Here is a 21,460-nt window from a genome sequence, read left to right on the forward strand (position 1 = left end):
ACAGGGCTGGACTTGGAGTTTAAATTACATGTTTCATGCGGAACACGCGGAAGGTAAGATTCTTGTTCGGGCGGGCGGGCCATCTCAACGAACTGGTGGGATGTTCACTTATAGTTTAGGATGTATCTAGTTTGTAAGGTTGACGGGCGTGACGGGTCCACGGGCCCTAACCTTGATGCATGTGAGAACGCCTTCCTCATGCAAGGCGGGGATCTCCCCGTATAGTACGCCGCTTACAAGTATGCCTTGAATAATCGGCCCCAACGGCGTCGGAGTCCGTTCTCCAGAACGCCTTGGCCGCCGGCGCGGACTGAAAGAGAAAATCTGCCCCGCGCGGCTCTATCAACAACTTGACATGAAGCATAGAAGCTTTGAAGTAATATGCTGTTTTCATCTACCTTTGAAATGTAGAAACAATAATCTTGATAAGGTCAAGGCGCAATGATGAAGACTAGAACACTGCGATGCCTGATTCGCGAGAACACCGTGTAGAAACAGTAAGTCTAATAGACTTTACGTTCGGACAATCGGACCATATGGCAACCATCGCCGTCATCTCTAATCTCGCATGGTAGCCGAGCTCTTACGATAGCCTACCGGGCACGAATACGAAGCTTTACAGACTGGCTCAAAGTGGTACCTCACTCTCAGGATAGCCAATTTCGCTCGCTATAATACTCATAGCCCAGAGCCCCCTGCAATGAAATCACTGATGCCCGGGACTATTACTCATATCCCTATAAAAAAAACGTCATTTACATTGATCACAACACAAGCAGTGCCGAGCCCGAAATCCGTTGGGTTTCCTATCATTACCATCCCTGAGCTATATCACCTCAACTTACAAAGCCAATTGCAAGTGATATCCCAGCTTTAAGAGGGAATCAGGTGAAAAAGCCCACAGAAAAGTGAGACGCAATACCAATACGTCAACAAGTACCAGGGGTAAAAGCCGTTCGTCACTCTTAGTCAACATGGCCATCGGCATCGCTGAGCAAAATGAACAAATCACATACCTCCGCTCGGTTCTAGCCATCTTAACCACCTCAACCAATGACCTCATCGCCGAGCTGTCTTCCTCTTCGGCCGGTAAGGCTACAGTCAGCAACGGAGCAAAGACAAACCCTGATGTTCGAATCCCGAAAACCCCCAAGGCCGAAGAGGCCCGTAAACGCGTCATCGCTGCCACGACATCGCTCGAGGCGGCAATCTTGACGCCCCAGTGGCGTCTCGGCCATCTGGCCCACAGCTATTACATTTCTCGCGCGCTTCACATGGTTGTGGAGTGGGAGATACCCCAGCTCCTGGCCGCTAATGGCCCCATGACGCTTGACGCTCTCGCTTCCAAGACGGGCATCGCCGATGCGAGTAAGCTGGGCTTCGTTATGCGGACTCTCTGCGCCCACCACATCTTTGCCGAGACCTCCCATGATGTCTTTGCCAATGACGAAGCATCGACAGCCCTCGCTACAGATGAACGCCTCGCCAACTCTGTCCGCTTCGCCTCCTTTCTCTTTCCAACAGCCGATGTGCTTCCTGGACTGCTCAAGGATCCCGTCCTCTGCGCCAGCTACGAGCCGCGAGACTCAGCTTTTGCCAAGAGCATCGGTAAGGGCATGGGACAGTTCGAGTATCTCAACGCGCACCCCGAGTGGCGCGACTGTTTCGACTTTTGGCTCGCTTCCCTGGGCGAGTACCTCCACGGCCTGACCGATGTGCGCGGGTACCCCTGGGAAACCACCCTTCGGAACGGCGCTGTCATCGTCGACGTTGGTGGCGGACTCGGTAGCTCGATCCAATCCTTGCGTACAAATTTCCCCCATCACAAGAACGACTTTGTCGGCATCGTCCAGGACCAGCCCGGCATGATCACGCACGCCACAGCACATTGGAATAAGACAGATCCGCAGGCGTTGACTTCGGGCACGGTCAAGCTCACCCCTCACGACTTCTTCAATGAGAACCCCGTCAAGGGAGCCGACGTGTACTGGTTCCGGTCTGTCATTGTCGACTGGCAGGACAAGGACTTGACCACCATGTTCACGCACATCAGGAACGCTATGGCTCCTGGGAAGTCGCGTCTGCTTATTGGCGAGTACATACCACACCCGACGTGCGGCGACGCTCTGCTCCCTGATGCGCCTGCCCCGTTGTTGAAGAATTACGGGGCGTTCCAGTCCATGGGGCTCATCGGAGGGTTCGTTCTGACTGCTAGCCCCAACGGTCGACAGAGGACTTTCCAAGACTTGGATCGTGTTGTCAAGGCGGCTGGATTGAAGATTGTCAAGGTGTGGATCTGCCGTGGTTTGGGTAATGTGATTGAATGTCGGTTGAAGGAGGATCGCGCAACTGGCACCAATGGCAGTCATTAGTAAGGTACATTAGGCGTTTTGGTACCAGATCTGTTGAATGAATCTAATTGCTTTTCCGTTTTGAAAACATGTTCGGCGACGAGCTCTTTATAAGTAGTTACCTTCGACGTCAAACGTGCGAACGTCTCCCTGCATTGAGTATGGATGCGGAGTGCGGTAATGTTCTATCTGACATCTCTGTTGCTCTCAAAGTCCGACTACCGTTGCCTAATGAGATTCAAATGTTGAGCTATGTATCCTGACGATGAGTGCACAAGTGGTGAAATTGTACCAAGTAGGTGTAAGTAGGTGTACGCAGTTTGCATCGATCCTAGTCGAATCCAGGTGTGAATCGCCATGTCAGGACTTGCCATTCAAGATGATTGAGAATTAATAACTTAATATCACTCCAATCAAGCACGTTGACTAACCTGATCCCACTAAATCCAATATTGGGGAGTCACAGGCGATCTTTGCATGCTGAAATCACGAATATCAACATCCCGGTTCCCCTCTTCGCCTTCACTCAAGTACCCCAAATCTGCCTCCTTGCCAATTATTTGAGCATCGTCCGCATTCTCCAAATCATCATCCCAATATTTCTTTCCACCATTTCCAAGCCCTTGCAAGCCGCCGTGAATAGACGACCGAAGAGATCCAAGAACCTTGCCGGCCCGCATGGCCTGCGACGACCTTTCTGCTTGCTTTTCAGACTCCTCCATAGGAAATTTGGGCGGAGGGTCTGTATTGCTGCCGTCTTGAGGTGACGGAAGTGTTGATGGCGACGTCTTGCCTTTATCTTTCTTAGGCTTGGGCACACGGATGTAGTATAACCCGAAAGCAGCAATAGCGTTGAAGAAGACGTACGCAAACAAGATGCCCAAGTCGCGCCAGCGGTTGCTGAACTCGACATGCACCCCTGCCAAGACCTGATTTGTATTGTTCGTTGTGCAATACTTGCAGTTGTCCAAGACAGTCGTATCAGCGAGATATCCGCCCGCCTGGGCAATGAAAGGCTGCAAGTACTCGCCGCACGTCTGTCCAAGAGGCGGATTCACGAGCAAGAACTCGTTATCGGCGCATTGGATCTTGGCGTTCGCAAGCCCTGTGCCGAGCAATCCCTCAACGAGGTAGGTGAAGGGATTGACGCGGTACACCCACACCCAAAACTTGGGCGGCGTCCCGAGGATGCCGTTAAAGATGAACATCATGACAAACAAGAGATTGCCGACGCCTGCAGCCTGGTCGGCGAGGTCGAAGGCGGCCCCAATCATGTAGGCGAATGTGCTAGCCTGCAGGAAGAAGACGAGCATGAACAAGACTGCTAGTCCGCCACGAGCTGCGGTATCGTTTGTCTCTGCCGCGTTACGCTGTAGCCCGACGAGATAGTACCAGGCCACAAATGCTGGTGGGGCCATGAGCGCGTTGTAGGCCATCTCAACCACCATTTGCGCGCCCATGAAGGCGGCCCACGAGTATGTGCGTGAAGGCTGCTCACGGCCCTCATAGAGTGTACGCTGTGACACAAATATGGGAACAATTTGTTGTGTCAAGTTGAGGTGCGTTGTGAGGAACATGAAGATGGCTATGGTTTGGATGGTGACGCCCGTCTGCGTGTTGGGTAGATTGAGCAAAGAGAGACCGATGAAAAGAGCCGAGCCAAAGGTCAAGAGTAACTTTGCGTACACGTAACTTGGGGTGCGCCAATAGTGCTTGGCCAAACGCCTGGTCACCTCGGAGAACTGCGTGATTACAGGAGCGGCGAAGGGGGGATCGTTATGCAGCTGCTGTTGATGTGCTGCGTCTTGGTGTTGTGTTTCTTTGAGTTTTGCCAGATGAGCCTTGACCTCTTCATACTCAGTGCTTTTGCGCCATACTTCGGGCCAGTTTATGTCGCTTTTCCCGCTTCCGCTGGCTTTGACTTGTTCAAGGATGTACTCGGCCGGATTCTTCCCCTTCTTGGGTCGCGGTCCGCCATTGCGGACGAAGTAGTCAACGAGGACCTTGGCATTGCGCCCAATTTGGCCAAAGTAGACAGTCCTTCCGCCTCGAGCAAGAAGAAGAAGTCTGTCGAACCTCTCAAAGAGCTGTCATCATGTTAGTAGTGTACTAGCCACTGGAAAAGGGGAACAGAAGAGGACTTACAGTCGCTGAAGGCTGGTGGATTGTGCACAAGATAGCCTGCCCGTTCTGTCTCAACGTCTCAAGCAAAGTGCAGATCGATAAGCTTGTCTGAGAATCCAAGCCCGAGGTAGGCTCATCCAAGAACAACAGAAGTGCAGGACGAGCAGCCAACTCAACACCGATGGTAAGCTTCTTTCGCTGCTCAACATTGAGACCCTCTCCGGGGACGCCAACGACCGCATCCGCATACTCTTCCATGCCCAGGATCTCAATCACCTTGTCGACGTATGCAATCTTTTGCTTGTGTGAAAACCGGGCCGGCTGTCGGAGGACGGCGCTGAAAGTTAGGGCCTCACGCACTGTGGACGTGAGAAGGTGCTGGTCCTGCTGCTTGACGTAGCCCGTCTTCTGCTGAAAGGAGTCGTCGCGCGGGGCACCGTCGACGAGCATCTCGCCTGTTACCACACCAACAGATAGACGCGAGGCTAGAGCGTCGAGGAGGGTAGTCTTGCCGGCGCCAGAAACGCCCATGAGGGCAGTGAGCGTTCCCGGCTTGCACCATCCGTCTACGCCATCCAGGATGCGTTTCGTCTCCTTCTTCTTAAGCTTGACTTCGTAGCAGACATTACTCCAGTGGAATATGGCCGTCTGACGGTCAATGGTCAAGTCGCTATTGTCGTCAGCGTCATGGCCGCTTGGGGCTTCTGTCTTCCCCTTGGTGATTTGGTCCTCTACGTCTCGAGTCGGCTCTCCAGTCCGCCTTATTGGGACTTTGCCCCTAGGAAACACCAGCATCTCCCCTTTGCTCTTCGCGCTACTCACGATCTCTGTGGCGATGAGGTGCAAAACGAGATAGGCGACCGCAAATGCAAAGACAATACCGACGTTGCGCCATCGATGACTATCCATATAACGAAAGGCACCGTTGATGTACTTGGTCCCGTTGATGAATGTCTCGCCCGGCACGCCTCCTTGCGCGGCACACACGCGTGTCCGCGCCATCATGGTCATACTCACAGCGTCCATCTCGTAGTTCGGACCGAACGGAACAAAGGCCTTGCAAGGGAACTTGCGATTGTCGCCGAGCTCGTTGATCATGAGAGCCTCGAATCCGTAAGACACGGGGCTGAGTGTGGCAATCCATTTGGCGTACGGCTTGATATACGTGGGCGGGACAGCGAACCCAGTGTAGAGCGCCAGCGTGAGCAACACAATGGTTGAAGGCGCCTGGGCTGCCGTGTGACTCTTGGTGACGGAAGCAACGAGCCGGAAGAGCAAGCTCACGGCTAGAGTCATAGCGAACTGTACCAGCACGAAGAATACAAAGGATCCAGCTTCATTGCGCATATTACACATCCAGTAGAATATTGTGTTAACCGTGATCGCGTTGAGCAGCTTATATGGCAAGCTCATGACCAAGTCGGCGACGGCCTCAGCTGATGCATGATATAAGGCGTACCGGACATGCTTCTCAACGATGGAGCGCTTGGCGTACAAAGCTGGCACCTCAAGCACGCATCCAAAGGCGTTAACCAGAGCGGCCGTGAACAGAAACGTGCTGCGCGACTTGATGGACTCGGCCGTATCGGGCAGACGAAAGAAGACACTGGCGACGATGAGAGTCTGGAAGAGGTTGAGGACGAGCATCATCACCGTCATCTGCGGCGAGGCCTTGAGGAGCGCGAGTGCGCGCCATAGACATAGGAGAACCTGGCGTGGGTACGAAAGGGTGTAGGGAGACTTCCATCGTTGCATCCAAGACTGATCACTCTTCTTGCTCTCCAGGAACTCGGCAAAGTGTGTGCGTGAGTTGCGCGGGCCACTACTGCTCAGAGAAAAGGATGCGTCGTAGGAGTCTAGTTCATCGCCAAGCTTGCGGCGGAGACTACTCGTCCGCCATGCCTCGGCGAACTCGTCCGGAGTACGCGGGACCTTTTGCTCGTAGCCAGGCTTGACGATGCCCTCGCGCTCAGCTGGGCTGGTCATGGATGTCAGGAAGTCCGGTGTCGTCTGTATCTTGGGACAAACGAAGCCCAGCCGCTGGAAGTAGCGTTTGGCTTCCGTCGTCTTCCCAAAGTAGATCTGTCGCCCTTCGTAGAGAACCAGTACTTTGTCGAACAACTCGTAGGCCTCTTCGGGTGCTTGATAGATGGCGACCATGCTCACCATGCCCATGATATCGCTCTGAACGCGCAAGTTTTTGCAGAGATCCACAGTCGCAGCGCTGTCGAGCCCACGCGTGCTGTTGTCCCAGCACTGGATCGGCGCGAAACTCAGCGCCGCCTCAGCAATGCTCACACGCTTGCGCTCGCCGCCAGATACGCCGCGTACTGTGTCGCCATCTGTCCCACCAACTGGTGTCTGCATCGTGTGCTGGATTCCCAGCATGGCCATAGTTACGTCACGCACCCATGTCGCATACTCGTCCGCTGATAGCCCAGCGGGCCGAGATCTGGGCGCTCTCGCTCTCGCGGCGAAGAAGAGCGTGTCCGCTACCGAGAGCGCCGGGAAGTGAACGTCCTCTTCGGCGGTGTAGATGGCGTCGCCTTTGAAGTAGCGCTTCATCTCATCGGCACTCACACCGCGGTAGTTGAGGTGAGAATCCTCTGCCACCTGCGTGCCTTGCGTATCTCCCGCCATGGTACGCAAAAACGTCGAGCAGCCACTACCTGGCGGGCCCAGCACGCAAAGCATCTCGCCATCGTTGACGACTCCCTCGAGGTCATGCAGGATGCGCACCTGTTGACGCTTTATACGCAATAAGCCACGCATAGCTCCTGCGGCTTTGAGCCACCACGCGTTGCCAACCGTTGTTTGAAAGGCTGTGTCGGACCCGTAGCCTGAGACTTCGAGCTTGCGATAGGCGACACCGGCCTTACGCACTTCGCAGCTGTCGGAGCGGAGGCGATAGAATGCTTTGGCCCATTCCCGGGCGTCAAAGTTGTTGCCAAAGGGATCGAGGGGTCCGTCTTGTTTAGGAGCCTTTGAGACGTCTAGCACAGAGTCGCTTTGGGTCGAAGATAACGAGACTTCGCCATTTTGTTGCTGTTTTTCGAGGAAAGACTTTGCTAGGTCTACGAGATCTGTAATGGCCTTGTATTCGTCCGCAGATATGTGTACAGATCTCGGCCGATTGTCACTGGGAAGTGGAGCGCCTGGGAAACTTAGAAGAGAGGCGCGATGCCGAGATGGAGGCGAAGATCGCCAAATTGGCCGCTCGTTGTCTGCCTTTTCGTCGGTGGAGGGTGCGGTAGACATGCCTGTAGTTGACCGAGATGTAGACGTGTCAAGCTGCAAAAGCCGGTCTGGCAAGGCGGTGTTATCGAAGTTCACTTGATTTAACCTCAACTCTCTGAATGTTTCAACGATAATCAAAAGTGAAGCTTCAAGTGAGTTGCGATGTCAACCTTGGATCAGTTGAATTGCCTTGAAGGAATTATATTACTGAACATGCAGTGACCATGATCATACGGTTCTGAAGCCACATGTGCCACGCGCTAAGTGCCTGCTAATATCTATCATTAAGTATCTCGAGTGCTATTATGGACCATGCCGGATTGACTGCTCAGACGGGACTGTTTAGATGGGATGGATGACTGAGGTGTGGCAGCAAACTACAACGGCTGCAGACAGCACGAAGGGACGGGATTTCGCATCTAAGCCCGGTCCCTGCTGTCTAGCGTCGGGAGTGACTCCGACTGGAACGAAAGTTTAAAGGACCTAAAACGGAAAGAAAAGTACCTGGCCATAGTTTGGGTATCTAAGTATAAAGTTGGGAATGTGTAAGCAGCTTGGAGGAAATGGATGCGAGCTTGGCGAGTACGGAGTATTCAAATAGAATTTCCCGCCCGTCCGTTGGAACGGATGGCCCGGCACATGAAAGCAAGCAACCTAGTGTGAGCTGCATGGAGCTTTGGCACTCGCGGTCAACGCGCAACAAACCTTGTTTGACCTTGATCTTGAGTTTAAACGCCGATCAAGAAGGGGGTTTACGGATACGGGAGCGAAAGGCTGTCTTGGCGTCATGGGAATCCGTCGACTCGGAAACTGATTGAACTCTTTGAGCACTGACGCAGTTAACGGCAATCGGCCTACTTTACACTCCCGAGAAACGCAAAACCGGCCGCCAAGGTTCATGATGACAGCGTAAACTATGTTATGCGTCAGACTCATAACAGCAATACTGACCGATATCTCCCTTGAACTGTTGTCTGCCGGGTGAAAGTCTCCAGTGAAATCGATAAGACTAACTATCACAGAAGAACTAGGCTGTTTGGTGTCAACCGTGTCGTGCAATCAAGAACTTGAACTAACCTGTGGCCCATGCAACCCTGACCAATGCCACTTGGGAGATTTCTCGCAAGAATCCTGGCAAGATCACGGGATATAACTCTAGTAAGAATGATCTATGCAACAGTATTTACCCTTCGGTACAGTAAAGTTCGCACTTTGATCTTGGTGGAAGGACAAGGGGACAAGAAAGCATAGACCTGTCAGCTGCAGCCAAGGTAGTCAAAGAGAGATCAGACGCTCAACCTCTTAAAGAGGAATCGGGTTATCCCACACCACATCATTGTGATGCTAAAAAAATGAGAATCATATCCTCTTCATGTTCATCTATAGCCATACGTGTAAGTAGGTAATTGGTACCAAACGACTGTCATAGCAAAAGTAACCTTATGTACATTTCATTTTGGCACTAAGACAACAATCAGGAAATGGAACAGACACGCGTCCTCATCGCAGGTGCAGGACCGGTAGGCTTGTTCACAGCCTATCTCCTCGCCCGTCAAAAGATTAAGTGCATCATCTTAGAGAGACGTCACAGCATATCATTGCACCCGAAAGCCCACACCATCAACCCGTCGACACTCGAAATCTTTCGCCAGGCTGGCTTGGATGTAGCCTACATTCGACGACAGGCAGCCAACCCAAAAGATGCCGGACATGTTCGGCTTGTCTACGGCCTGGCCGATACTGAGATTGGCTGCTTCCCCTACGAACGCCAGGACGACGAGATGCGCAACTTGACGGCTGAGCCTTTGGTCAACTGGCCGCAGCCGCAGCTAGAGCGGCTGCTTGAGAAGGCTGTACTCGAGACGGGCCTCGCTGAAATCAGAAGAGGGTGGCAAGTCGACTCCGTCGACATCACCGATACAGAGGAAGCTGGCTGTATCGTCTCATGCAGCACTTCTACTGGACGAGGAAACGACATTAGCACCGAGAGACACAGCATCCAGGCTGATTTCATCATCGGAGCCGACGGCGTCAACTCGACCGTGCGAGCAAAGACAGCCGGCATCGACTTCCGATCCATGGGACCAGGCCACGTCTATCAGTCCATCGTCTGCAAAGGCAGTCTTCGCGCCGCGCTTCCGCCGGGTCGGGAGGCCATGCTCTACTTTTGCTTCCACCCAGAGCACCCCAGCGAGTTCATCGCACACAACCTCGACGACTCCTTTGTCCACGTCACCCCTATCATGGGTCCGTCGTCGGAGGCACCGCCAATCGAGGCCTGTCTCCCGGGTCTGCAGTACTCGGAGGTCCTCCGTACCACCTGGGAGACGGCACCGCGCGTGGCATCATCGTACAGCGACGCCAAGCACCACGTCTTTCTTGTGGGTGATGCCGCGCACAGCTTGCCGCCTCAGGGCGGCCTGGGCCTCAACACGGGCATCGCGGACGCACATAACCTGGTGTGGAAGCTGTCTTCCGTCATGTACGGAAAAGGCAGCCAAGACCTTCTCGCCAGTTTCACACGCGAGCGTAGGCCCGTCGCACTAGCGAATCTCGAGTACTCAAAGGCTAGCGAGGCAGCGTTCTACTCTGTCAGCACCTCTCTCGTTGGCCTCGCTATTCAGTTTCAAGAAGCCAAGGCACAGGAAGCTCCGGGATTGGACCTCGCCATGGACGCGTTCCTCCAACGCCGCGCCGTTTCCGCTGCAGCGGGGGAAGCTGTCAAGGAGGCGAGTAGACACTTTGACTCGCTTGCACTCCAGCTCGGATTCATCTACGATGACCCGTCCGCTACGAAAGTCTTGCTTGATGACCCGACGGTCTATGTGCCGCAAGCGTGTCCCGGGGCAAGGCTGCCGCACGGAAACACGAGTGAGGGACTGTCTCTGTTGGACCTCGTGCCCTACGATCGATTTACCGTGCTGCACTGCGCAAACCCTGCATTCGCGTCTTGCGACTGGGCTGTTGACGTGTCAGGCCTTGGTTTACCGGAGAGTTGGTATGGTGTGGTCCGGGAAATCAAGGGCGGTAAAGGGATCGTTGTGAGACCGGATCACCGAGTGCTAGTGCATGTAGATAGTCCGGGGCAAGCAGACGCTGCGATTAAAGAGTATTTGAATCATGGAAAAGTGTAGGAAATCCAATGGTATGCTCTGTGTCTGGAAAACTTCAATATCAGAATCTTCAGTTTTGTAATGCGATATTGATGGACATGATCGTCATGGAACTCGTCTACCGTATGACACAGCAGTGCATCCTTGACCATTCTAGAATTCACACCAAGCTTATTACAACTTGAAAGCCCCCCTTCTTTCGCGAGCTACGGCTTTTCAACCACAGCAGCTTGCGATAAACGTCCAAGACCAAGACAAACCGCAATCACTGCTAACATTCCCCACTGCGGGAGCATAGGTCGCCCATCTACATAGGCCCTGAAGGTCCCGTAAGTGACTACAGCCCCATTGAAGAGCAGCGCAGGTTCCCTCGTCTCGGGAACTATGACGGCGGCGCCAACTGCGATGCGTAACGCTGCGCCAAAGTATCCGGCCTGTCCGGGGGTAAGACGCCGGCGAAAGATTTGCGACATCCACTCGCTCTTACCGGCGTAGTAGTCTGCCGCGCGGCGGTTGGGAAACGGGATGCCGACGAATGGGAGGGCGGAGAGGATGCAGAGCCCGCCGAAGGTATAGGATGCGAGGTTTGAGAGCGTAGAGGTGTCAGTCATCCTGTCTGGTCTCGATATATCGTGATTAAAGGAGCGGATTGATGAGGGCAGTTGCTTGGGGGGTAGAGCCTGATTATGTGGAGATTCGATGATGAAGCTGGTAATGAAGATGGTAGTTTGTTGCAGTGACATTCCAAGTTGGCTGATTTACCCCTTACGTCAATACATCAGAGTCAGCACTAGTCCTCATTGGATCATCAAACATTCACATGTCTTCCAAGGCTAGCAGAAAGATTAGAGTCCCTTGTCGCAACCTAGAGACATCGCGTGGATGGTAGACACGTGCAATACGGGCGCCATCATCTCGTCATTCATGCTATGATAGGAATGTTACTAGATCTACTTGATCTGCTCTCCCTTGACCAGTGGTCCGGCACTTCTAAACCATCAGAGCGCGCCGAGGATCCCCTCCGCAACTCTGGCGAAGGAATCGCCTGCATGTAATAATCGGGCTGCTGCACGTAGCTCGAGTTGCCCCCGCGAGAGTCGTGGCCTCGCTGGTAGTCTTTCAATAGAGCGTAAAAGAATGCTGTATTTGCGACGATACAGGCGCAAAGTATCTCTATGGATGCCCACTGGACAGAACTCGTTAGTGACCGATCGTTACGGCATCACATACACTGGCCGAAAACCTACCATGGAACGAGATCTTTGTGATACTGCCTGGTTCAGTATCATGGGTAGTCGCATGATGGTGATGACGACAACAACGCCAGCGATGCTGAATAAGAGCACGAGCTGCACCTTACTACAGGGGGGTGAGTCCTCAGGAAATCAAGCAATGAGGGATTCAATGGGTGGGTACGAACACTTTGCTGTCGAGTTTAACATGACGAAAGATAGGAAACGGGAAGATGATAAGCGCAATATCGGTAACGATGTTGAAGACGGCCATTGTGATGAGGTTTCCGAGGGCGCGATGGCAGGTATTTGCGCCAGTAGGATCAGGGGACCACATGCTATTGATGACAATGTCAGACCATTTGACGTCTCTTTCGTTTGCCGGATTAACAAAGGTAGGCAACAACTTACAAGTAAAGTGGCCGGCATTCCGCAAGAGTGGGTATCAAGATAACAAAAAACGTAATAACAATAAACCACCAAAGAGCATTCGTGACAGCTTTGCCCCATCCAAAAATGTCCACGAAGCGCGAGTAAAAGTTGAGCAGGCAGAGCTTCAACGACCACAAGCTATACAAGAACACGGCATAGGTCAGCAGTGAACGAATATTAGACACACCGCCTTGAATTGCAGTCCGCCACCCTCACAACAGTGAGTGTGAGGCGGAATAGACTCAGGCAAGTAGGTGTAAGCGACATACAATAATGCATAGAATATGCGAGCCGGTATAAGCAGCTTGTGTGAGATGACGTAATACTCTGCCAATTTCTCAACACTGAGATTCCGCGCCGCGGCCGCCTCTTCGGTGGCGGCATCATATGTGTGCGTCGGGTTGAGGTAGAAGGAGAGCGAGATGCAAGTCGTGCGGCCGATGAGCGGGAGGAGCGCAAAGGCCATGTAGGCGTCGTCGACGTGCCACATCCGGTGGCAGGTATCGTGGACTTTACATCGTAGGAGGATGCGGTAGCCGCAGCGGACGATGATGAGGAGGGCGCAGATGCTGGCCGTGACGATGTCAAAGGTCACATCTGCCGACATTTCTGTGTTGGTGATGTTTTGTCGTCGGGTTCGGGGTTCCAGTGTAAAGTTGATGGCTGGCTGCTGGGGCGCGGCGGCAACGAGGGCCGTTATGCTGGTGCTGACATTGTTGTGTTCTTGTACGTCTTGTCGCAACGCCTCTTTTTCTTCCTCGAGTGAGTTTCCTGTTGTTCTGGCCTTTCTTCTCTTTTGCAGGTTGCTATATCCGTATCTCGATGTGATCTTGATGGACTCTCTCTTTGATGATATCCGAACTGCGCAGTTGCCCCTTGACTGAAAGCGGCCGATGGTACCAAGGTCTCGGGATCCCCAGTGTGCTGAATAAGGGATGGATTCTGATAGTGGTTGCTCTTTTTTAGGAAACGTTTTGACGTCCAAAGTGTGGGGAAAAGAGAAACGCAGATGGGACGAACTTGACAAGGCCTGAAAGAGCACAGCCAGATGTTTAAAGAGGAGGACGGGGGCGGAGCAAGGAACGACCACAGAAAGGCCGTCGCTGAAAGAAGAGCCGCCGAGGAATGGATTGGAAAAGGGAGGACGGAGTGGGATTCGCGAAAGTAGGTAGGACGTGGATTCTGAGTCAGCTACTACCACCCACCCCAGCCCAATGCCAAGCCGTCTTTATTCTAGCTTCTGTTGGATTACCGCGCGGGGTTCGAATTCATTCGATCTGGGAAAGGCGCGGGAGGGACGCAAGGGAGGCACAGGAGGAGGCCAGAGACGAGGTGCGCTAGATATGTCTGCACTAGAGAGGCCCAGAAGAGGCCGAAGGAGGAGAAGGAAGCGCAAAAGGGACAAAATGGAGGAAAGAAAGCCGTAGGAGAAGGGGGTGGGAGAGTTGGGTATTTTGAGGAAAGACACAATGGTTGCCGAGTTTGCATGCAGCTAAACTTTAGCAAAAAGATCATTGATGATGATCCGAGACTGCGGTCCACGAGGTGTGATTCGCGCGATGGCCCGGGGGAACGGTAAAGGGTCGCCAGCATTGCTTTTGCAAGGGTAAACATGGAACGAACGGACGACAAGACAGACCACTCGTCGTGACAGTCAAGACCAAGGGGCCCTGTCACGCTTGTCTGTCTGTCTGTCGGTAACTGCTCATGGCTAGTACGAAGAACTTGGTGTGCGCCATTGTGACGATGAGCTGCTCAGCTCCTGGGATACTGGCACACTGGCACACTTTCTGCACCGCTTCTGCTGCCCTTTTGCTCGGGTTGTCGGGGCCCTAAGCTACTAAACAGGTCGATGGTTCCAATTTCCCCGCATGGAGATGCATGGGGATACCCATGTAGCCAAGCGCCGTTGGTGATTCGCTTTCGTAACGGGGAACCGGATGTCGAAATGAAGACTTTTCTCGCCCTCTCTCGAGTCTCGGGTGGCGGACAGGACGGCACGAAGAAAGCAAACGTCTCGCCCTCTGCGTGAGACTTTCTAGGGTCTTGTGAGAGACTCTTCGATTTGCCGATTCAGGGGACTTTGATTTGTGAACCTTCACGCGAACCGTGATCAAAATACGTCTGCCCAACGGCGCACAACGGCGTCCCTGCCTCTCTCTTTCTGATCGGTGAGGGCAAGGATACTAACCTCGTAATTAACCGCCATTCCTCTCCTCGGCGTCTCTTTGAGTTCAGTCTAAAGCCCGACTTCGGGAGGTTGGCATAGGCGCTTGGCCGCTTGTCGAACCCGTCTCGAACCCAAAAATCGGGCTCAGGTCTTCATCGAGTCCTAGCGTTTTGCTCTCGATGCAGTCCGCACCATCGGATGGCAGAATCGGTCCAGAACTTGGCAGATAATGTCCACCGTCTAGGTATATCCACAACAGTCTAACAAAGCTGCCAAGCTGGCCGACGAAATCCCAGTCAGCTTGCTGCCCAGCCCATCGATGGCAGGGTTATTGACAGATTGGATTTCTGTCGGGGCACTTGGGTCGAAGCTCCGTCCGTCTTGAGAGCTCCGCACGCCGCCAGTCCCCGGCGATGGGGCGATGGAGAGCTGGGTGCGCACGAGCATTCATACACTGATCAGTCACCAAAGTTCTCTAAAAGAGCATTCAACCTAGACCGCGTTGGGAACACAAATGGGCCAAAAAGTCGATGTAATCAGGGCTGTGGTAGCATCGCTTCCAGCTCCTGTGGGTTGCCGCAAACTCGCAGCGCGTCTGTCTGTCAGACAGAACACTATTCGAGTGATGTCTCATGCCCTCGTGACTAGACGGACGGACGGGCGAGACGGGATGATCTGCGTTTCGCAAAATTACGTGCAGTGAGCCCAGTGAGCGCAATGTCAGCCTGACAGCAGGCTGCCCAATGCTGTCCATGCTGGTCGTGATCTTCCCTGCAGGCTCTGTGCTCGTTTTTGGGACTGTTGAATAGAGCCTAAATTGGTTGATCATGTCTGAATTCATCCTTTTGGCCCCTTTGAAAAAGTCCCTGGCCCCCGCGTAGGCTCGTTCAATGATCGACACTCGTTGCCTGCCGTGCAGCGGCGCAGGTGCTTACCCTTACTCGAGGTGTCTATCCTTTCGGTCCTGCTCATCCACACGGCTCTTCTCGGCATCGCGTCTTCATTGCAACCGTCGATAAAATCGCACCAGGCTTTTCGTGCAATACGGATACACATATCTCCATTGGAGGTGGCCTAATGTCAGATCGAAGCGTAGTAGGTATTGTTCTCAGCCACAATTTTCGGGAATCACAGCGCCCGAAGGTCGTTCTTTGTGCCCCCAATCTCGTGCCTGCGCCTCCGAGCCCCGGCTACACCCGTGGACAGTCAAGTGTCGCGCCCACCGGGAATTGTCTGCCGTTTGTGTCTGGTTCAGTTTGGTTGAACCCGCAAAGGCCCCGCAAAAGGAAGTCGTGAATCCTATTAGTGAAGGAATTGAAGCCTGAAGAGTTGACGAGAACACAATACTTTCCATAGGATCTAGCTCCGAAGAAGGACCCAAAGGTTTCACTTTAAGGATAGGCCAAACTTTGGCGATGGGGAGAAACCTCGGTGAGAAAGCGGGACCCCTTAGTCGCATGTATCACAAACCTTACTTGCGAACGGGAGTTTACTACCGATAGCGACTAGCAAAAAGGTCCCTTGGAAGAAAAATGAAGCTGTAAGCGCAAGGTTTTACACTACTCACAACATACCCCTACTTGCCTTTTGAAACCTCAAACTTTGCTGTACGGGATGCCAGAGGATAGCTTCTGTATTTGATCTTGCTTATGTTCCAAGAACCCCTTTGGGTACAGCATCGCCAAGTCGCCGCCTCGGGAATTGGGAACTTCCCGTTGTGTACGTTCAATTCCGCGTCTGTGTGCCGTCGCGCTGGTCCCTAAGTATTGTTCACTAAGGTAGCGCCCGCGCGACTGCCACTGACCAGCAATCTGGGCAAGCATTGTATTCGGCGATGAGTCAAATACGTCCTCTATCCGTATGGGAGTGCGTTCCAAATGCTCGGTCCGGCGATCTTCTGAGCATATCCGTGAAAGTAATAAAAATCCTCAACATTTCTATCGTAAGGCAAGACAGATTCTCGGGCCGATGACGCGATAAATGTTACTTGCCAGTCGCGACAGCTCCAGCAGCTTGTTGTTGTTCACACTACAAACTTGCTTTTTCCACATGCATGTTCGATACGACCCAGGAAGAAGGTGGACCATGAGCGTTGCCGGGCAACGGATATTCAAACTTGTCTGCTTCTATGTTCTCGAAAACATCCCATTGAGGCTCTTCATGCACCGCTTTGCGAAAGTGGTTTGTAAGTCGATTTGGTCAATATTGCGGTAACGTGGTCCTGTGTTGGTGGAGCTCATCTGCATTTCCACGTGAGTTCCCGTATGCTCCACGCGTTGTAGTTCTTGATCAGCGATGAAACATCGAAAACAGTAGGGCTAGAAGTCCAGTTCGATCCCCAAGCGAAGTAGCCGTAAGGGTCACTCATGGGCAATATGTCAGCAATGCTATGGGGAGTCGCGTGAGGGCTCAAAATAACTCTCCTTCACGTACTTTACCTTTTACGTGTAGTAAGTGGCATGAATAAATTGATTCATCATCGCCCTCATGATCGTATGACGCAGTCGTTATCTCTATGACATGGGTTCCGACAGGGACTCTAGATTCCAGGAAATGGCTCTTTTCATCACGTTAGGTGGCCGATGCGTGGGGTGGGATATATACTCGGATGCCAACAAGGAACTATTTGACCTTTAAGTTTCATCTCCCACTGGCTCGGAAAGTCATTTAAATATTCCTGTCGTTGGGCTGATCTCTGTTGGAGTACCAGACTCAGATGGCGATCCACCCTTGGTATATATCGTCAGGATCCTCGTTGTAGTTTCTGCTTGCTATACCCAAGGCAGGCAACTCGTGTAATGGGCGAAGCTGACCACGTTGAGAAAGATATCTTAGCCTAGCATTCGCCATACCATGCGAAATAACGAACTTCATCATACACCACGATTCCATCAACACATATCTTCAGCTCGTTGTCGACAGATATCTCGAACATGGGTTGTTATCTCGGGCTTGCGTCAATCTCTTTATCTCAGCAAAGGTTAACAACTGCCGAACAGCACTGAGAGGCAAATCAACAGCAGGGGGGGCATCACTTGCAAAACCACCTACCGGATTGATCCGTCTTACACCAGCGACTTTTATGCTGGAATGACGGAAGCGGACCGCTCCTCCGGGTGATAAGCCCCGGAATAACCCGGAGAAGCCCGGAAGGGACCGGGTGGGGAACGGCCGAGGATGGAGCAAGGGAATTATGGGGACGGAACGGGGAGGGGGCAAAGAGACGGCCTATCTTGAGCTTGAGCTCACTAATCTTCCCCGATACTTGATTTCCCCTCAAGTACGTGAATAACAGGAGAAGTCACATGACTTCACCTACCTTTAAGCATCGAAGATGACAGTTTACACTCGGTACCTGGGCGGCCCGCGAACCTCCTCTCTCTTATCGAAGACAGGCTCATCCCGACCCGCAAGGATGCCGCGGATGGCGGCGGCCAACGCGGTGCTCTCCTGTGTGCCTGTGTCTTCGCCAAAGTGTCCTACCCGCTGATCCGCTCCCAACCTCGACGGGAGCTCCAATTTCGCCTCGCACGTGGGGTGATGTTCGTGCACGTCATTGGCGAATGGCTCTCCCGCCAAAGCACCACTAACGGAAACGTTTCATCAAGAGTGGTGTCAGCGATGCTTCGACAAGTGCTGTGTCCAATAAGACATCGTTCATATCGTTTGCTAGAGTCTCGTAACCTCGTTAAGTTCGTCTTCGAAGGCGGAGAAGCCCCCGGCTTTACGCCGTCTAACCTATGGTGGATCAGATAGCTCGCTCAGGTCTCCACTGTCTTCTAAGCTCTCTGTGTGTCGGTGTCTTGCTTTCTGCTGTACTCGGGGAAATACCCGCCGCGTTTGAGCATGGTAACCGCAAGAGAACCATGCCATCTCTAGCATGCAGCTTAATCGCGCTATGAGATGGGCCAAGCGAATAAGATAGGAAGCGGGCCGGCCGACGACGAACAGGATAGCTTCAACGACATGATCTCAAAATCAAAAGTACAATAGTGGAACACTTTCGCCCTATGCCAATTTCCCTTGGTCGTGTAACATTGGTTGAGGCTCGTTCCTCTCTCACAAAATCACCCCGCAGTAAAGACAACTTGGACCTTTTTTAACTCGTCTGAATTTTGCCTTTTTTTCATTTTCCTGCTTTCATTACGCCTAGTTCCCTCACTCATTCTGTCGCTCCGCTTCTCCCCGTCCTCGCCTCATCCCTCTCCCTCTGAACCACCGAGCATCCAACTTCATGATGCATCACGAACCGGACGCAAAGATGTTCGATCCGGCGACGCAGAAGAAGACGGTCGACTCCGGGGCCCCGGCCTCTGACATCGAAGACACCTCCGTCAGCTCGGCAAAAGACATTCTGGAAAATGAGGGCGAGGACCCCGTGCTCGCAATGAAAATGCACCTCGTCAATGACGTATGAACCAACCAAAAAAAAAAAACCAAAAGCTTCCAGAGTCTGGGCTCACGAGTCTCTCACCCAGACACGTCCGCTGCCAACACAGTTCTCAATGCTGCCAAACCGCTTAACTATAGAAACTAACCAAACCAGGCAAACGATGAAATTGGCTGGACAAACTTCCACTGGAAGCTCTTCGTCCTCAATGGCTTCGGCTACGCCGTCGACTCGCTCATCGCCTTGGTCCAGTCCGTCACCAACGCCGGTGCGATGCTCGAACTCGGCAAGCCGTCCACCTACTCGAACGCCGGCACCGTCTCGCTCTACGTGGGCCTGCTTATCGGAGCGATTTTCTGGGGCTTCGGCGCGGATATCATTGGACGGAGGATCGCGTTCAACGTTACGCTGCTCATCACGTCGCTCGCGACAATCGTCTCGGGTGCGAGCCCCAATATCGAATCGTGGGGCTTCTTCACCGCGCTATCGGCGTTCGGAGCTGGTGGTAACCTGGTGCTCGATCCGACGGTCTTTCTCGAATTCCTGCCGAGTAATAAGCAGTGGACAGTCACGGCGCTTGCATTGTGGTGGGGTTTCGGACAGGCTTTGGTGGGCTTCATTGCTTGGGGATTCTTGAGTAAGATGCGATGGGTTTATCGGCTTTGCAACTGATCAGTAAGATGCTGACTGCTTCCTAGCCCAGGAGCGATGGAATTGCACCGAGGGTATGGACTGCAACTGGTCCAACAATCCCGGCTGGCGCTACGTCTCCTTCACTTCGGGTGCCTTCGTCTTCGTCGCGTCTGTTGCGCGAGTGACCGTCATGCGCCTGCAGGAGACGCCAAAGTACCTCCTCAGCGTCGGCCGCGATGAAGACCTGGTGCGCAACTATCAAAAGATGGCGCAAAAGTACAACCGACCCTGTTCGCTCACGCTGGAGAAGTTGACGGCGTGCGGCCAGATCAAGAACGCCGGCCAGAGCAGAAACAACTTCAAGTTTGTGCTTCGCGAGTTGGGCGCTCACGTCAAGGGTCTCTTTTACACCAAAAGAATGACGCTTAGCACTGTATTGGTTTGGCTGTCATGGACGCTGATCGGTCTGGCTTATCCCCTGTTTTACGTCTTCCTGCCGTAAGTTCGCAAGAGACTTTGAAGAATGCGATAGAGATTGACCGAGAGTGATAGATCATATCTTGCCTCGAGAGTGCCGGACAGCACCGAGACACCATTCGAGACGTGGCGAAACTACACGTTGACCAATATTTCTGGCATTCCCGGTCCGATCATCGCTGGTTACCTTGCCAATCTTCCTCGCATCGGCCGCAAGTACACAATGGCCATCGGCGCTTTGCTCTCAATGGCGTTCTTCTTCGGTTACACAGCAGTGTCGACCGCTGACCAGAACATCGGTCTCAGTTGCGCGATTGGTGAGTAATTCGATTCCAAGCCTTCTCAAACTTGAAAGCATTTCCAGCTAACATTCGGATTTAGCCTGTGCAATCAATATCTACTACGGTACACTCTACGCGTACACCGTCGAGGTTTTCCCCTCAGCCCATCGCGCCACGGGTAACGGTATCGCAGTCGCCTTCAACCGTCTCATGGGTATCGTGTCTGCTTTCGTGGCGAGTAGCGGCAACACCGCCACGTCGGTTCCTTTGTATGTCTGCGCGGCACTATTCGGAGTCATGGCCGGCGTATCCGCCCTGTTTCCCTTTGAGCCATATGGAAAGAGAAGTTCCTAGACTGGCTAGAAGATTTGATTTTCACGTCTGGCTGGCAGTGTCGCGTCGAGAAAAACATAGCCTCCTGGCATTTGAATTACCTCGACTTTACCTGTCTATTGGGTATGTCCTCGTAACAGCGATACTGGGAGGAGTGAAGAGGGAAAGGATTCCTCTAATTCTGGAACCCCATTCGCATCTTGCAAAAGAACGCCGCATCGAGGGGTTGAGGGACTTGACACCTAGTCTCGACGAATTCCTCGGTTTCAACACTCATTATTGCGATTTCAGAGAGAATCTCGAACAGTACACACAAGAGGCACGACTCGTTTTGCGAAAGAACGTTATTGTGCGGCTGGACGTGTTATTGATAGTCGAGGTATTAGAAAGTTCGATTGCTCCATTACAAATTAAGATACCCCCGATCAAATCCATCTATTTCCTATCTCTACTTTGCCTACGTGTACCTTAGTTGGTAAGGTACTTCGGCGGTTGACAGCTATAGATATGCTTGCAGATGGAGTTGCGCCAACGACAGATAATCAAATATTCAGCCTCAACATCTATGAGTAACAGATGACAAAGAATCATCTCAGTGCCTTACGAGAGGTGACTGATGCTCGCCACCGTTCACCTTGGAATACCACACCTTCGGCTCGGCCTTCCGCAGAGCTCGAGGCTCTCGGT

At 52.8% G+C, this 21,460-nt stretch overlaps 5 protein-coding genes across 5 annotated transcripts; 3 read left to right on the top strand and 2 right to left on the bottom strand.

Moving 5' to 3' along the window:
* Nucleotides 1–974: 974 nt before the first annotated feature.
* On the top strand, nt 975–2,372 carry CCOS01_11058 (O-methyltransferase; the record flags this gene model as incomplete). Its single annotated transcript, XM_060459211.1, has 1 exon — nt 975–2,372. The coding sequence occupies one exon, from the start codon at nt 975–977 to the stop codon at nt 2,370–2,372; it is 1,398 nt and encodes a 465-aa protein (XP_060309943.1).
* A 419-nt stretch (nt 2,373–2,791) lies between these two features.
* On the bottom strand, nt 2,792–7,733 carry CCOS01_11059 (ATPase; the record flags this gene model as incomplete). The annotated part of the gene is made up of 2 exons (XM_060459212.1): nt 2,792–4,438; nt 4,497–7,733. The coding sequence occupies 2 exons, from the start codon at nt 7,731–7,733 to the stop codon at nt 2,792–2,794; spliced, it is 4,884 nt and encodes a 1,627-aa protein (XP_060309944.1).
* A 1,460-nt stretch (nt 7,734–9,193) lies between these two features.
* On the top strand, nt 9,194–10,846 carry CCOS01_11060 (FAD binding domain-containing protein; the record flags this gene model as incomplete). The annotated part of the gene is made up of 1 exon (XM_060459213.1): nt 9,194–10,846. The coding sequence occupies one exon, from the start codon at nt 9,194–9,196 to the stop codon at nt 10,844–10,846; it is 1,653 nt and encodes a 550-aa protein (XP_060309945.1).
* Nucleotides 10,847–11,031: 185 nt separating this feature from the next.
* On the bottom strand, nt 11,032–13,096 carry CCOS01_11061 (uncharacterized protein; the record flags this gene model as incomplete). Its single annotated transcript, XM_060459214.1, has 6 exons — nt 11,032–11,533; nt 11,800–12,011; nt 12,073–12,184; nt 12,246–12,395; nt 12,469–12,627; nt 12,759–13,096. The coding sequence occupies 6 exons, from the start codon at nt 13,094–13,096 to the stop codon at nt 11,032–11,034; spliced, it is 1,473 nt and encodes a 490-aa protein (XP_060309946.1).
* Nucleotides 13,097–18,920: 5,824 nt separating this feature from the next.
* On the top strand, nt 18,921–20,794 carry CCOS01_11062 (major facilitator superfamily transporter; the record flags this gene model as incomplete). Its single annotated transcript, XM_060459215.1, has 5 exons — nt 18,921–19,070; nt 19,206–19,686; nt 19,748–20,180; nt 20,235–20,476; nt 20,541–20,794. The coding sequence occupies 5 exons, from the start codon at nt 18,921–18,923 to the stop codon at nt 20,792–20,794; spliced, it is 1,560 nt and encodes a 519-aa protein (XP_060309947.1).
* Between the last annotated feature and the right edge of the window lie 666 nt (nt 20,795–21,460).

The sequence above is a fragment of the Colletotrichum costaricense genome (assembly GCF_030867565.1).
Source record: "Colletotrichum costaricense strain IMI 309622 chromosome Unknown Scaffold_12.1, whole genome shotgun sequence".
Classification (NCBI taxonomy): domain Eukaryota; kingdom Fungi; phylum Ascomycota; class Sordariomycetes; order Glomerellales; family Glomerellaceae; genus Colletotrichum; species Colletotrichum costaricense.